General features: G+C 40.1%; 1 protein-coding gene across 1 annotated transcript in view; it reads right to left on the bottom strand.

Annotated features, from left to right (window-relative positions):
* Positions 1-342: 342 nt before the first annotated feature.
* Positions 343-14,240, bottom strand: part of PSME4 (proteasome activator subunit 4) — a 43,986-nt gene continuing 30,088 nt past the window's right edge. Inside the window, exons 32-47 of the mRNA XM_042021068.1 lie at positions 13,850-13,931; positions 13,385-13,538; positions 12,779-12,848; positions 12,201-12,326; positions 11,712-11,864; positions 11,188-11,292; positions 10,626-10,717; positions 10,112-10,243; positions 9,329-9,537; positions 9,118-9,203; positions 8,215-8,343; positions 7,492-7,647; positions 4,357-4,519; positions 3,400-3,533; positions 2,443-2,577; positions 343-1,830 (exon numbers count right to left, since the gene is read on the bottom strand). Coding sequence (XP_041877002.1) covers positions 2,443-2,577; positions 3,400-3,533; positions 4,357-4,519; positions 7,492-7,647; positions 8,215-8,343; positions 9,118-9,203; positions 9,329-9,537; positions 10,112-10,243; positions 10,626-10,717; positions 11,188-11,292; positions 11,712-11,864; positions 12,201-12,326; positions 12,779-12,848; positions 13,385-13,538; positions 13,850-13,931 — 1,926 coding nt within the window. The 3' untranslated portion in view covers positions 343-1,830. The remainder of the gene's footprint in view (positions 1,831-2,442; positions 2,578-3,399; positions 3,534-4,356; positions 4,520-7,491; positions 7,648-8,214; positions 8,344-9,117; positions 9,204-9,328; positions 9,538-10,111; positions 10,244-10,625; positions 10,718-11,187; positions 11,293-11,711; positions 11,865-12,200; positions 12,327-12,778; positions 12,849-13,384; positions 13,539-13,849; positions 13,932-14,240) is intronic.

Here is a 14,240-nt window from a genome sequence, read left to right as displayed (position 1 = left end):
CCAAGGCCTCCTTTAAAGATGATCCTCTGCAGCAAATGCTTTCCATCACTTGTAAAGATTTAATTCTATCAGCAAAACCCTCTCCAACACAAAGTAGCTTCTCCAGTTCTCAGCAGTTAACAAGTGTTTTCCTGGTACAAGGTATTTTTCCATAAATGTAAAAGCTGACTTCCCAGACATTAGAACAAGATCTTTAATTAATCCTTAATGTTGCCTTAACTCACTACCAAATCCCAAGACAAACACAGGCTTCATCCAAAACCTCAAAAGCACTGTAAAAACCTGAAGTTACATTCTCAAACCAACAAATTTCCTCTTTAGAAATACAGGAAGATGCAGTAGTTACAAACAGTCCATTTATTGGGTCTTAAACTACATACACAAGTGAAATCATAATTTTGGCACTACGCTATACAGTGGTTACATCCGTGTGCTGACACTCCTTAAATACTGCCCCAGGAGCACTGCTGTGCTTGGAAGTTTGGGATGAGCCACACAAAGGTCTCAGTGCTCCTGGGGTTTTGCATGAAAGATGAAACACACACCAGTTTATGAGTTATTTCCATGTACCTCACATTCTATGAATGGATCACACCAGAATATGTGACGTCAGCATTGAGAAATGGCCACACGTGCTGCAGTAAAATCTGAATGAGACACAGTCATGAGATACAGGAAAAGCAAAACAAACCCCCTCAGACACAGAGATATTCTGTTAAAGAAAATAATTTAAAAAACTAAGAATGGCATTTGATTTGATACAAAAGCCAGAACCACTACTGTATTAACATCTAAGTATGAATCTTTACAAATTAATCTCACAATGGTGTTATGTAAAAGGTTGCAAACTGTACAATGTTTTGTCAATGCAATGCCTCTACAATTTATACAGTCTTTTACAACTATGTAACACATATTAAACAGGTTGTTAAACAGCCAATTGATATCAGTCTCTGAACAAAGCTGCAGGCAAAAAAAACACAGAGCTTCCACAATCTTCAAACGAGATATGCTTGCTCAATCTTTAGGAGAATACACTGTTAAAAACTGCCTTTCCACACTGTGCATACATTTCATTCCGTGAATTCAACCTCCACTAACAGTCCATCATTTCCTACCTGTGGGCTCTAATTACATGGAAACACCCATAGTCTTTCCCCCTTACAAATATGCAGAGAATCATATATTTTTTTATTCCACACGTGGTCAAGACAACCCCGAAGGCCTGGCCAGGCAGCAGGAGCTGCCCATGCTGCATCCTGCCACCCCTGCACTGCACAGAGCTCAGCTATTTACATTTGCACAAGGGAGAGAATACAAAAAGGCAATGCTGCCCTGAGGTGGACTGGATGGTACTCAAATCCCAGTAGTGAAAAATAAAACTCTGAGGAAGGCAGGCTCCCGGGGCTGTGTGAGGACTGGGGGAGGAGCTGCATCGGCAGAATTGGAGAGCTCCACTGAGAAAATTCCGGTTTGCGGCACTCTCTGGTTCTGCACGCAGGGGGCAGAAGAAGGGGGTGAGGGATGTGCAGTGTAAGTCACTGTGTGCAAGGAAGCAGAAACAAGACTGATGTGTGATGCAGGCCAAGGAGAAGGGTCTTGCCATGGACTCACAATCAGGCCCTGCAGGTGCAGCCTCGGGGCTCCCCGGCTGCTCCCTGGGGAGGTGAAATTCCTTTTGAATAGAACCAGGTCTCTACGTTTGTATTTAAAAGTGGTTTTGATTAGGCATCAGGACTCCAGCACAAAGTTTTCTACATGATCAAATTCTTTCGAGTTTCCTTTATTTTGCAGAAAAATTCCTACATCCTCATTTTCCCCAGGAGAAACCTGAAAAGAAAGAAGAAAGTTCAAAACACAAATATTGCCTCAAGCTCTTGTTTATATGAAAAGATAAATTAAAGCTTCTCTTGGAATACTGTCACAAAACATCACAATACAATAGAGAGGGGAATCTTGCAGTGTAACAAAGAGAAACCCCAGGAACGGATTCACTCTTTGGGGACATGCCTGTGTGAAGAGCCCTGGCAGCAAAGCCAGAGTGTGGAAGAGGAAACCGAGTGGTAGCAGCCATTCCCCATCCTGAGATGTAGGTGACAGACTGGACTGGGTGGTGTAAGGTCCTCAGAGGCATCAGAAGTACAAAGCAGTGCTTTAGGGACACTGCCATGCATTTAAAAGGCAGCCAACTGGCAGAAAATGGAAAAAAGGAACATCAACGTTCAGGAAAAGAAGTGTAAATGCCTTAGCAAAGCACAAGGATGCACAGAAAGATGGGCAATACTTAAAATATTTAACCAAAATAAATCTGACCAAAACCACTGGAGGGGCAAGGGCCAGAAATTTGGCTGCAGCATTTTCCCTGTGGTTAAGGATTCTTCCCTACTCTGGAGTAGAATTCCTAAGAGTGACATTTATGCCAAAACCCATCAGCTGACCCACCTATGCATAATAGCAGGGTGAAACCAGGAGGTCAGTGAGCACCAGGAGCTGGTCATCTGTGAACTGCTGCTTGTGCTCCTGCCAGTTGTCGTGGTGGGTCCTCCGGAAATTGGACAGCGTTTTCTTCACAGTCATCTGCCAGCACAATTGGGATGGAGCTCTGTCAGTCAGGGATTCCAGCTCCACACCAAAACCAATGTTGGATACAACAAACACAACTGCTCAGTACCACCACGGGTTGGAGCAGACCCAGAAGAAAGGAGGGCTCTGGAAATTCAGCCCAGGATTTTAATTTTCACAGTTCTGGTTAGTGTTTTGACCAGGGTCATGACTCCAAAGTTCTTATAAAAAGGATTCCTGGACCTACAATTTTGAGCTGGGAAACCTTTAGAGATTCTTATAAAATAAAAGCCAAGTGCTTTTCACCCCTGCCTTTTCCTTGGGTGTTTCAAATGGGTGCTTTTGGTCTGAAAACATCTAAGGAATTCTTTATCTCACTCCTCTGGCTAAAAAAGCAAAGGTCAACAAAACCCAACTGACAGGACAAAAAAGTAAAAGTTGAAGGCAACTATTTCTTTAAAAAACTTATTTCTAGGGCCGCTCGTAACACTTTGTTTAAAAAATTCCAGACTGATGTTTTGGCTCAGGTTGATGTTTCCTAGAATGGCATGCACAAAAGGGACATCTTTAATGAAAAAAAAAAAGCCACTTCCTCATTATAAATACAGTTCTTGCAGCTTTCAACGTAATGCTTTAAATTTGAAAGCAAGGATAGATCTACCACAAAAGATACTTAAAAGCAGTCCATGCTTTAAAACCATTTGGAGTCATTTAGTAAAAAGCAGCAGAAATTAAATTTCTTAATAAGTTCCTATGCTTTTCTAGGAAAAGAGAATTAAGAATGAGTCAAAGGTATTCAGCTGTGTTCTGTTGAATAGAGAACTGCTGTATTTTTACCTCAATGGGCTGGGGATCATTGAGGTGGGCACTGAGATCCATGAGGAGCTGTGGCATCCAGGTGGGCACATCGTAGGGACTGGACAGGATGCAGGCACTGAGCCCCAGGACGCCAGCGTGGCGCTTCACCAGGTCTGCAAAAATAGGGCATCAACCCACATCAGTTAAGGAAAATCAGCAACAAACCCCTGGCACTGCAGAGGCCTCCAGCTTCTGTAGAAATCCAGAGAGTTCTACAGACACAAGCTCCAGATTGGTTCTGCTTCCTTACTCAGAATCCCAGGTTCATTCTCATATCTTTATTTTTTTACGCATTCTTCCATTGGAAATCGATCTGCAACTGCTGGACACTTTATAAACATTTCAAATGAGCTTTCCTCTCTCAAAGAATCTCATGAATAACTCATCAACGACATCTCCATGTTTGCTATTTTGCCATTCAGAGTGTTTTCTCAAATCCCAGAGCTACTGGACAATATGAAAACCCATTTCTGGGTCAAATGACTGTGACTCAGATGCATTAAATGTTCAGGCAAAAGCCAAAGTTCCAGATCAGGGTTAACTAAGGGGGTTTTTGTTCTCTTTATTTTTTGGTTGGTTGTTTTGTGGTTTTTTTTTTTTAATATAAAACCCACACTGCTAACAAATAGAAGGTAAGGTGGGAAAGGAGTGAAACTACGTTGTTACAACCGAGGAACTTTATTTATTGAGGAACTTGCTATCCCTCATCACCTGCATTCTTATCCCTGTGAACTGGGAACTGGAAAAACCTCTTTAACGTTAATTCTAAAAGAGTAAGAAATTAATTTAATATAGGAATGCATAATAAAAATATTTGCTTTTGCTGTGTATTCTTATTCACCATTTATGCTGCAAATCAAATTCTATGGCAGTCTATGTAACACAAAACACTGATTTCTTCCTGAGCTGCTTTCAGCCTTGGAAACATTTCCTTACCCCCTGAAGGAATTGTGTCCCCCATTGAGGCCAGGTCCCTCTTCCTCTTCTTGGGGAGCCTCATCTTGCAGAGCTGCTCGAAGTGAGTCTGCATGGGCCCGTCCATGGTGAGGAAGTTGCACTGCAGGAGCCCGCTGAGCGTGGTGGCAGCCATCTCCCTCACCTGGGCACAGAACACTATTTATTTATACCATTACTGCCCTTTTAAGCACACCCAACTAACCCAAGTGAGCAAACTCTGCTCAGCAAAAGCCTTTGAAGTATTATCCTGCTGTTAATAGTTCCCTATATGGCTCTTTAAAATTAATAAACATGCTCTGCTGTAATATAGAGCTACTGTCACAAAATTTGCCATAAAGTGACCTGCTACTCAAGCAAATAGCGTAATTTAACTCCACTGTCAACAGAGGAGCTTTAGAAAGTTTAAAAATAAAGTTCGACCAAGACCAAATAATCAACCTGCTTCACGAAATTCCTAACAGGCTCTGTATTGACATCAGTTTTAAAGTGGGCTTTATTCAAAAGCATTTAGTTTTTCATCTGACAAAAGCAGAAGAGCTTTTCCAAGAAAAGGCAGGAGGAATGTTCCAGAGACTCAGCTGATTCTGTTCTACCCACAGCACAAGAATTCTTTGGAAGACACAACAGATGCTGCATTAATAAGCTACAAAACGAACTTTATGGTCAACACCTCAGTTCTGTAATGCTCCAGCATGATACACTTCTTTGTCTCAAGTACCAGATCTCTGCACTACATTAATAAAATCAGAAATCCAGGTTGGAAAAATATTCTTCTCAAGGGTAACCAGAAGCTCCAGAGAACAAGACTAAACTTAGCTTTTGTCTAATTACCAAGCCATTCAAAATACAGATCTCCTTTTCCATTCCCTTTAAACTAGCCACAGCACCTTGTTAGTGAATTCTGAGTAGAGACAACTCATCCTTCTTTTAAAAACAAGTGACTAACCCAGCAGTATTACTAAGTTCTCTCATCTCCTCAAATCTCCCAAAGCCAGGAAGTTATAGATGTGTAGAAGTGTATTTAAATTGGGAGTCCCTCCAAAACTCACTCCCACTTTGCATAATTACGTTCTGACAAAAGCCTCCCAACATTTACAAACTTGCAAACCAAATCAACTGGTTGAGATGCTGCCACCAGATTTTTGGTAGGTACATTCTGTCACAGGTAACTGCAAACAGAACATTTGTCTCTGTGGAGCACAAACACGTCCCAGTGCTCTGAATCCAATGCAGCAGATTATAATAATAAATCACATCCTTGAACACGATGTTCTGAGCCCCACAAAGCCGTAAGTACAGCTGCAAGAGCTGCAATAATCAAACAGAGGGAGTTCAAATAAGCTCTTGAGACTCCGGCCCAGTCCATTTAAATTTCTACAAGGTACTATTCTAATGTGATCTACTTTGCTGATAGTGAAGAAGGATGAGGTGAGAAGCTGGCAGTGTTGTTTATCAGCAGTTTGTGAGTCCCTGAAGAGCTGAGCTATTAAATGAGACATGATGTGCTAATACAAGAGCCAGACACAAAGCAGCTTGGCTGGGAAGTGAGCGAGCTCCCAAGAGAGCTGGGCCCATTTACATCCCTTCTCCCTGTATTACAACCACTTTAATTTCTAAATTAATCACCCAGCTAGAAGGAACACTTTGCTGTGAGGAGCACCTGGAAGCAAAGCCTTTAAAATCATTCATGAAGGCAGCTGATCACTCACCACCTCTGGCACTAGAAAATTTATAAATTATCACACTCATGGTGAAATACAGAATATAAAAACTACAGAGGAATCTCCCCATCACCTATGGGGTTTGGGTTTTTTTTTGTCAGAAGGGACTGACCAAGGTCTATAAAAGTGCAACAATATCAGAAAAAAAAAAACACTCAACAGCACCAGCCAAACTGCAGAAGTTGCAAGGGACTACTTACATAGAGAGAAAATATTCTCATTCCCGTAAAATTGCAGTGCAGTACAAAAAAGGCTTATCAAGACATGAGTGCTGTGCATATTAAAACAAACAATCATCATCAGGTCTGGCCCTTTGTATCAAAATAAGCAAAAAAAAAAAAAAAAGTATCTTAAAATCCAAGAACCAAAACCTCAGTTCTACAGAGCAAAAACACCAAATCTTAGTTAAAGCTAACGACTGTCATCTTAAAAATCCAGCATCTAAAAGCTACACAGGAATTACTCAGCAGGATACTGCATCTTGTCAGCTATTACCAAGAAAGGACAAGATGACTTTTCAGAGAAAAGTGAAAGCTTCCATGGCAACAGCATGATCCAGAGTGGTTATGAACACAGGTAGGCTTTTTGGATTTGCACCTCTGCGGTGCAGAGGGATAATTTGGTGCATTTAGAAGAACTGGATAAATTGCATTCAAGTGAATAAAAGGTATTTTTCAAAATGGTGTGAGATTATGAGGTAAGTGCTCTGACAAACAACTTCTGTAGGATTGCAAGGTGATGTAGAATCTTTCTTCTAGAAGGAAAAAAGCACCCAAAAGTAGGATTTCATTGACATTTGTCAACTGCACAAACACCAGGGAAAATGATGGTACAGGGGAGATGGGCCAGACAGGAGGTTACCACTAAAGAGTCTTCACTGTGCTGAAACATGACCTAAATTCACATCATTTAATGCAAGCCCTCAGTTCTAGGTAGTTCTCGATGTAAATATAAGGAGTACTTTTGTCATTAATATAGGATTAGATGGGAAGCAGACCTATAGAGTAATAAATAGTGGTTTCACACACTTTTCACAAAGGAAGAGATCTGACCTTGTTGCATGTTGAATTTTCTACCAACACACATTTATAGTGAAATTAATAACATCCCTATTTCATGTACTTTCAAACCAAGCTCCAAGCAATGCACCAATCTGTGAAAAAGTAGAAGCAATGGAACTTTAAAAAAAAAATCACTAATGGAACATTTTATTATCAACTGTTTTCTTGGAATGAATATGAAAGAAACAAATCCTGTAAAGCTCATTTTCAAAGCAGGAAGAATGCTGAGCTAGAAATACCTCCTGGATTAATTTACATGTCAGCTTTTCCATAAAACTTGGCAAAGGCATGAATCAGTGGTGTGAGAGCAGTGCAGAAAAGGGATCACTTGCCTCGAGCTGTTCATCTTCCAGGAGTTTTATCACCAGCCACCTGATGTCATTGACTGCCTCACTGTTGTTGAGGAAGATGAAGAGATTGTAGAACACCATGGTCTGGAGGTAGGTTAAGATGGTGTATCGGGCATGCCAAGAATTGCTTCTTGCTGTCTGCAGTGAATAAATCAGGGTGAGAAGGCAAAAATGTCAAAGAAAGCAGCCCCCTGATGGAAAGTGGACAACGTTTAAGAAAAATGCTTCTGGGGGCAGTTGCAAAGAACTTCCTTTATTCAGGTAATTTTGTTTCATATACCTTTTATCTCCAAAGCAGGCAGTTATTATTTAGGTAGTAATTTTCACAGGCTTCACTTCCAAAGCAGATTGTTAAACAGACATATATCGTAAAAGCCTAGAAAAATCAGATTCAAGGGCAGTTCTTCAGCTGAAGATTCATTCTGAAACTGGATTTTGGATTCTTATGCTTATGAGGAGACTTAAAGTGATCCACTACTGAACCAAATGTTAATATATCAAAATGCTGTCCAATTTGTTATCAAAATTAAGTGGTTTAAATGTTAAACAAGACACACTAAGTGTTTTAAAACACTTTAAATAAACTCTTCCAGATCTAAATCAGTATTTGATTTGCTTAGAATCATAAGTATTGTATACTCCTAAATAAAAAGCAGAGGGTGCCTGAGATGAGAAGAAGCTTTAAGCTGTTTACACCACACTCACTTGTTTTAGCACCTGAAGTACCAAAGGCACTTGCTGAGGATACAGCAAACCCTGAGACATCAAGGACAAACACATCTTAGCATCTCTTTTGAGCTCATCGTAGCTGTTGTCATTCTCCACGGGTGCAATCTAAATAAGAGCAAGGAGGGAACAAAACTCTGTTAGCAAATAGGCACTGGTGACAGCAAAATCCTCAAAGAAAGGTAATCTCATGAAAGGACAGCTGTCTAGGAAAAATGCATTCAATGTAATGCTGAAAGATGAGGTTAACTGGGAAAAACATTGATATGACATTAAATATTCCCAGTAAATAATCAAGATATCCCGGTGAGACTTTGGTTCCCCACTGCCATTCTCTTGGTATCAAACCCAATTAAATTCAGGTTTTAGATCCAGGTCCAAAACTGAGAAAAAAGGGAACTTTATCAAGTTCCCTTTCACTTTAATAAACCTTCATTTTGTAGTCACATCGATTATTGCTGGGTAATTTATTGATATTTGTGCACTTTGGGCACACAAGTATGGATTATTTCAGAGAGGTAAGACTGGATGACACAGATTCAAAGATTCAAATACAAGAATTAGAAGAAAACAGAAGCTGCTTAGAAAGAATTGTGTAGTCAGGGAACTAAAGAAAGTAACTCAAGGTCCCTTAGAGAATAATGGAATGGTTTGGGTTGGATGGGACCTGAAAGATGATCCAGTTTCACTCCCCTGCCATGGACAGGGGCACCTTCCACTACAGCTGGTTGCTCAATGCCCCATCCAACCTGGCCTTGGAATATTAAATAGATATAGATAGATATAGATATATAGATATATATATATAAAAGAACTTCAGTATATTTACACATGCCTTTTTTAATCAAACCTAACCAATAAAGGAGAAATTAAAGGATGTACCTTGAAAAACAAAGGTAACAGCTGGAGTTGCTCTGTGACAGCTGTAGAGAAAGATCGTCCTGCACTCGCCATCAACCACTTCAGAACTGTTTGAATAAAGAGAAACAACCACTGATTAAGAAGAAAAACATTAACAATTCTGCTACACAATTTGCAGACATCAATCATCATATACCAAAATAGCCCCCATTCCCTGACCTCCTTAACTCACTTGTTTTCAAGAGTTTAATGCCCTGAGTTCGCTCATCTTGTTCACCAACTCCGTTCTCTTCCATTACATGATTCTGGATTTCCTCATCTGCTTCCATGAGGGGTTTGAGGTTTTCAAGTATCCGGGTAGTAAATTCATGGACACGAGGAGATTTAGTTGCAGCAGTGTTTGGCAAGGAAACATCTATCATGAATATGTAGGTCAACACACTAAAAAAACCAAACAAAGCCAGCAGGAACACACAGTGAGCACACCTCTTGTCCAGAGAACAGTGACCTGTGAACTCCAAATGATCTGAGATCAACTGGGTGACCTTTGAAGGTTAATACTTAAGAGAAAAATTGCTCTCATCTTCACTTCAAAGCTATTTAAGATCAAATGTTTCTTTTAAGATCTTTAGAGATGTTATACACAAACACAGACAATAAATTGGTGAGGCCCTAGCACAGGTTGCCCAGAGAAGCTGTAGCTGCCCCATCCTTGGAAGTGCCCAAGGGCAGGTTGGATGGGGCTTGGAGCAACCTGGGATGGTGGAAGATGTCCCTGCCCATGGCAGGGGGTGGCACTGGCTATCTTTAAGGTTCCTACCAACCAAAGCCATTCCACGATTCTACAAATAAAAGACAAAAACAGAGAAATCATCTGAAATTTCTGAAGCAAGCCTGTTAATAATTTATGTGACTTTTATGCTTTAATGCTTTTCAGTGTAATTATTTAGCTACTCAATTACCAAATAAAATGAAGAGTTAAAACCCAACAAGGACTGCAGCAGACAACACTGACCTTCCTATCCTCTCTCGGACATTCTTGTAGACCTGGGTGAGTTTGGGCTCCAGGTACTTGAGCAGCCTGTGCAGCAGCTCTGGCACTCTCCACTCCTGCTGGGCAAGGCCCCCTTGCAGCACATAAAGTCGGCTGGGAATCAGAACAGCTCATCTTTAGTCATACGGAACAATCCTCCTTCCCCAGTCCCCTCCAGACTTTGTTTGGGAATGTGCACCTGTGTGTCAGAGCACCAGTGTGTCCTTCAATGAGCAAAGATGAGTAAAAACTGCCCAATGGAACAACACGACTGCTGCTCTGCCAGCCCCAAACCTTCCCATCCTGTTAATTGAGTTATATTTAAAAAATAATCATGACGAACCTGCCATTGTGTGTGGAAAGCTAATTGGAAAGCAGAGCCTTTGTGTTCCCCTCCCCTACAGTCCAGCTGGCAGAGCATCCTCTCAGTACAGCCTATCCAGGCTGTATTTCCTCCTCTATTCAACCACAATAAACCAGTTCAAATTTATTTTACCAGGCATCTACAAATGATCCTCCTTCACCACTCAGTGGAGATTCCAACAGCAATTCAAACAACCAGTGCAGTTTCCTAGGATCTCTGCTCTCCTGGAAAAAAAGAGGGAGAAGAGATATAAGCAAATGAGAGGGTTTTAAAATGTAAATACTGTATAAAATAAGGTGTAAACAAGGAAAGTTATGGCAGATTTTCTTTGCATCCCTCGGGTTTATTCTATTAAGCAAGGGCAATGTTCAATATCTTTTCACAATGAACATAAATAGGAGGAAAACCCAATAAAGCTATACACAGTTCTAATTAACTGGTAAATACAATCAAAATAGAAGGAATTTCAGCTTCATTTTTGACCTATCTGAATAACCATGTCTGAATTTACCTAATTAAGGTTCTGGCTAACAAACTACACTGAGTTCTGCTGAGTGACTTGAAAGAACTCTTGAGCCAAGATATTTGTGGCCTATCACTGACCCTGCTGTGCAGCACCACAGCTCCCAGTTCACTGCAGGAATGTTAATCCACAGTGGATCCAGCTTTAGAAGACAAAAAATGGGATACTTACACAGGAGGTGGCAATGCAGGTGCCCCAGTCATTGTATGTTTCCACTGTGATGTTGGATAAAGCTGTTCGAAGCAACGGACACAGAAGCTTCCAAAGTTTTTCCACCTGCCCAGCAAAACACAAGAGACAAGATTTTGCTATTTAGGGATCTCAAACCCAGCTCAGATACTAAAATATCATCTTTATTTTTGTACTGATTCTCCCAGGATTATTTTTTGGCATAGAGATTCAGCATGGACAGCTAGGCCTTCATTAAATCAATATTTAATAGTCCACGGTGGCCATAAGCACTTATTCCTATTGGAATTACAAACCACGGCAGCTTTCCCATCTCCTTAACAGCAAACTGTTCCTACTTTTAATACTTCAACATTTTCCCAACACCTGGAAAGAACAGGCACCAAACCAAACAATGAATTGTGCTCCAAGTTCGGCAGTCAAGACCTCAACTATGTTTAAATGGGCTAATAATTCAAAATTACTCCTTAACTTCCAAGAATCACTCAAAAATACTGCTCCAGCACCTTCTCAAAGGTCCAGTGTTTAGAACCTCTTATCAGGCCAGCCATGATTTCAGCTAGGCATCTCTGGGTGCTTTCGTGGGAGTCTGCAACCAGTTGCTCCAAGTGGGGCTGAAGAACTGGCAAAAAGGCATCATCAAAGTTTCTGAAAAGGCCCTGAAAAACAAGAGGGGAAAGGGTCTTGAGGAATTACCTAGAACACTGTCTTCCCAAGAATATAATGAAATTGTGAAACACTTGAGTTTGAAGACGTAGAAAGCGAAATTTCTTTGCTTTTTTTAACAGCATTATACACCAGTCTCCTCCAGACTATTACATTACTCTAAATATGTTTCCCTAAGTAGTTAATCAGAAGAGAGAATTAATAGGATTACCCAGAGCAGCTTTAAAAATCAACATTTTGCAGCAGTATGAGCCCAGCAGTCTATGGCTTTTCCATGCTCTGGGAATTGTAACAAAATGAGAGCAATTTAGTGATTGAACTCCCCTTACCTTGAAGAGGCAAAATCTGCGAGGATTAAATTTGTCCTTTCCCTTCCTGTCTTCTAAAGACAAAAATTTTATTAACTGCTCAACAAACTTGGGATCAGAAAAGTGATCATATATAATCTGTTCTGCCTGTAACAGGAAGAAAAAAAAAAAAAAATATTAGCTTTGAGGTGTTTGCGTGTCACAGTGATATCCCAATCTTTCCAAGTCCCATTTTCACTTGCATTCTCAAGGAAAGAAATCATGCCTTGGGTATCCCATTCCCCCCCTTGATTTTATCAGGAATTATCACAAACCTCTAAAAATTAGTCCTTCCCACAGTCATTAATGACCTTGTTCTCAACTCTGATTATGATTTGAAAGGGAACAAGAAAGTGCTCATTAATACAATTACTCCATGGTCTCTGACAAAAAAGCAGCAATACATTAAATTAAGAATTCCTCCTTGTATGCCGACACAATAAGAAGTAGAAAAATACAATTAAAAATATCTTGTGGGGATCTCCACAGTAATCTGTGGACAGTATTAAGAGAAGAAAGGAGAAGTACTATTAAAAACCCCACAAACTTGCAGCTCTTACCTCTGTCAGCTCATCTCTCCTTCGCCCAAGCTTTGGTTGCTGCTCAACTGGAGCATAAACTGTCATAGTTCTGAGTATCAAAAAGAAAAGATAAGTAATAAAAAGTTAAAAATAAAAATACACCAGCACATGTTGTTGCTTTCTATGTGGTTGTTTTCTATGTTCTCAATATTAAATAGGATTGATCCTCAATTCCAAGAGATCGAAACTTAAAGAAGAAAATTTACAACAGAACAGAGTTTGTTATTAAAGGTTTTGCCATACAAACAATGCAGAATTAGTAGGGTTAGAATACTCTACATACATGTAATATCCAATATGCATATTTCATCTTAACAGCAGCAGTTAAACACCCATATGGAATTTGTGCCTACGGCCCATAGAGAGAGAAATGGATAGAAAAGAAAGAATAAACAAAAAGCTCCAAACCAACCAACACAAAACCCAGCCAGAAATGGTAACACAAGCAAGCAGCACAAAGAACAAAATAAATTGGTTTTTTTGGTGGTTCAGTTAAAAAAAAAATAAAATAAAACAGGATTTAATTTCCCCCAGAATTTTTCCTGCTGACTCTCCCAACTCCACCTCAATGCTAATGCTACTCACTGGGGCCAGGTGTAATATCCCCAGTGTGTTTTCTCCACAAAACAGCAGGATTCCCAGGCTTCCTTGGTCTTTGGTAGGCTCTGGCTGTTGTAGTGCAGCCACTGGTTGTCAGCTCTGTCACCAGCCTGGATGCTGGAAGGCTTCGGGCTCCCACCTGATTCAAGAGGAAAATCAAAATTAACATGTGTAGAAATGATAAAAATATATAAAAATTAAACAGGAGACATACAAATTGTTCTCACAAATTACAAGCTTTTCAGAGAGGAGAAAACCCCCAAAAGCAAAAAGAGCCCCAAACTGAAAAATTACCAATTGTATTATTACTTCTATATCATATTTACCCATCTGCTTAGAACATTAACAACCAGGGAGAAAAGAAGAGCTCTTGATTCTAGGTTTAATTTAACCAGAAAAAAACCATTTTAGGATAAATGTAAGATATATCTTACATTAAATTAAACCTACTTATTTCATAAGGGCAGATGGGCACTTTCTTGTGTGTTCTCTTAAGCTGCTTAAGAATCCCAGCCACAGCTGAGATGGCCACCTAAAGAGAAGGAAAAAATGGGCATTAATGTATCCATTCCATACGCTTCCTTCAGAAGCATGTGGCTCATCATCCCTAAAAACTCAGTGAACACTGGAGTGAACCCATAGGGAGATAATCCTGGTTATTTCAGGGGATACAGGACATGACTTGCTTTATAGGCCAGAAAAACCTCACTAATAATTTTGTCTTAATAATTTGAATTTAATACTGTTTTGATAATTTTTGGGGGGCAAAGGAGGTTTGTTTTGGGCCTCACTGAGGCAACAACAGAACAAACAAAACACATCAATGGCTCTGTTCAAATAA

The sequence above is a fragment of the Corvus kubaryi genome, unplaced genomic scaffold, assembly GCF_017639235.1.
Source record: "Corvus kubaryi isolate FWS band 111438036 unplaced genomic scaffold, C.kubaryi_AGA036_p1.0 37103, whole genome shotgun sequence".
NCBI classification, from domain to species: domain Eukaryota; kingdom Metazoa; phylum Chordata; class Aves; order Passeriformes; family Corvidae; genus Corvus; species Corvus kubaryi.
This window is presented reverse-complemented; position numbering and strand designations above follow the sequence as displayed.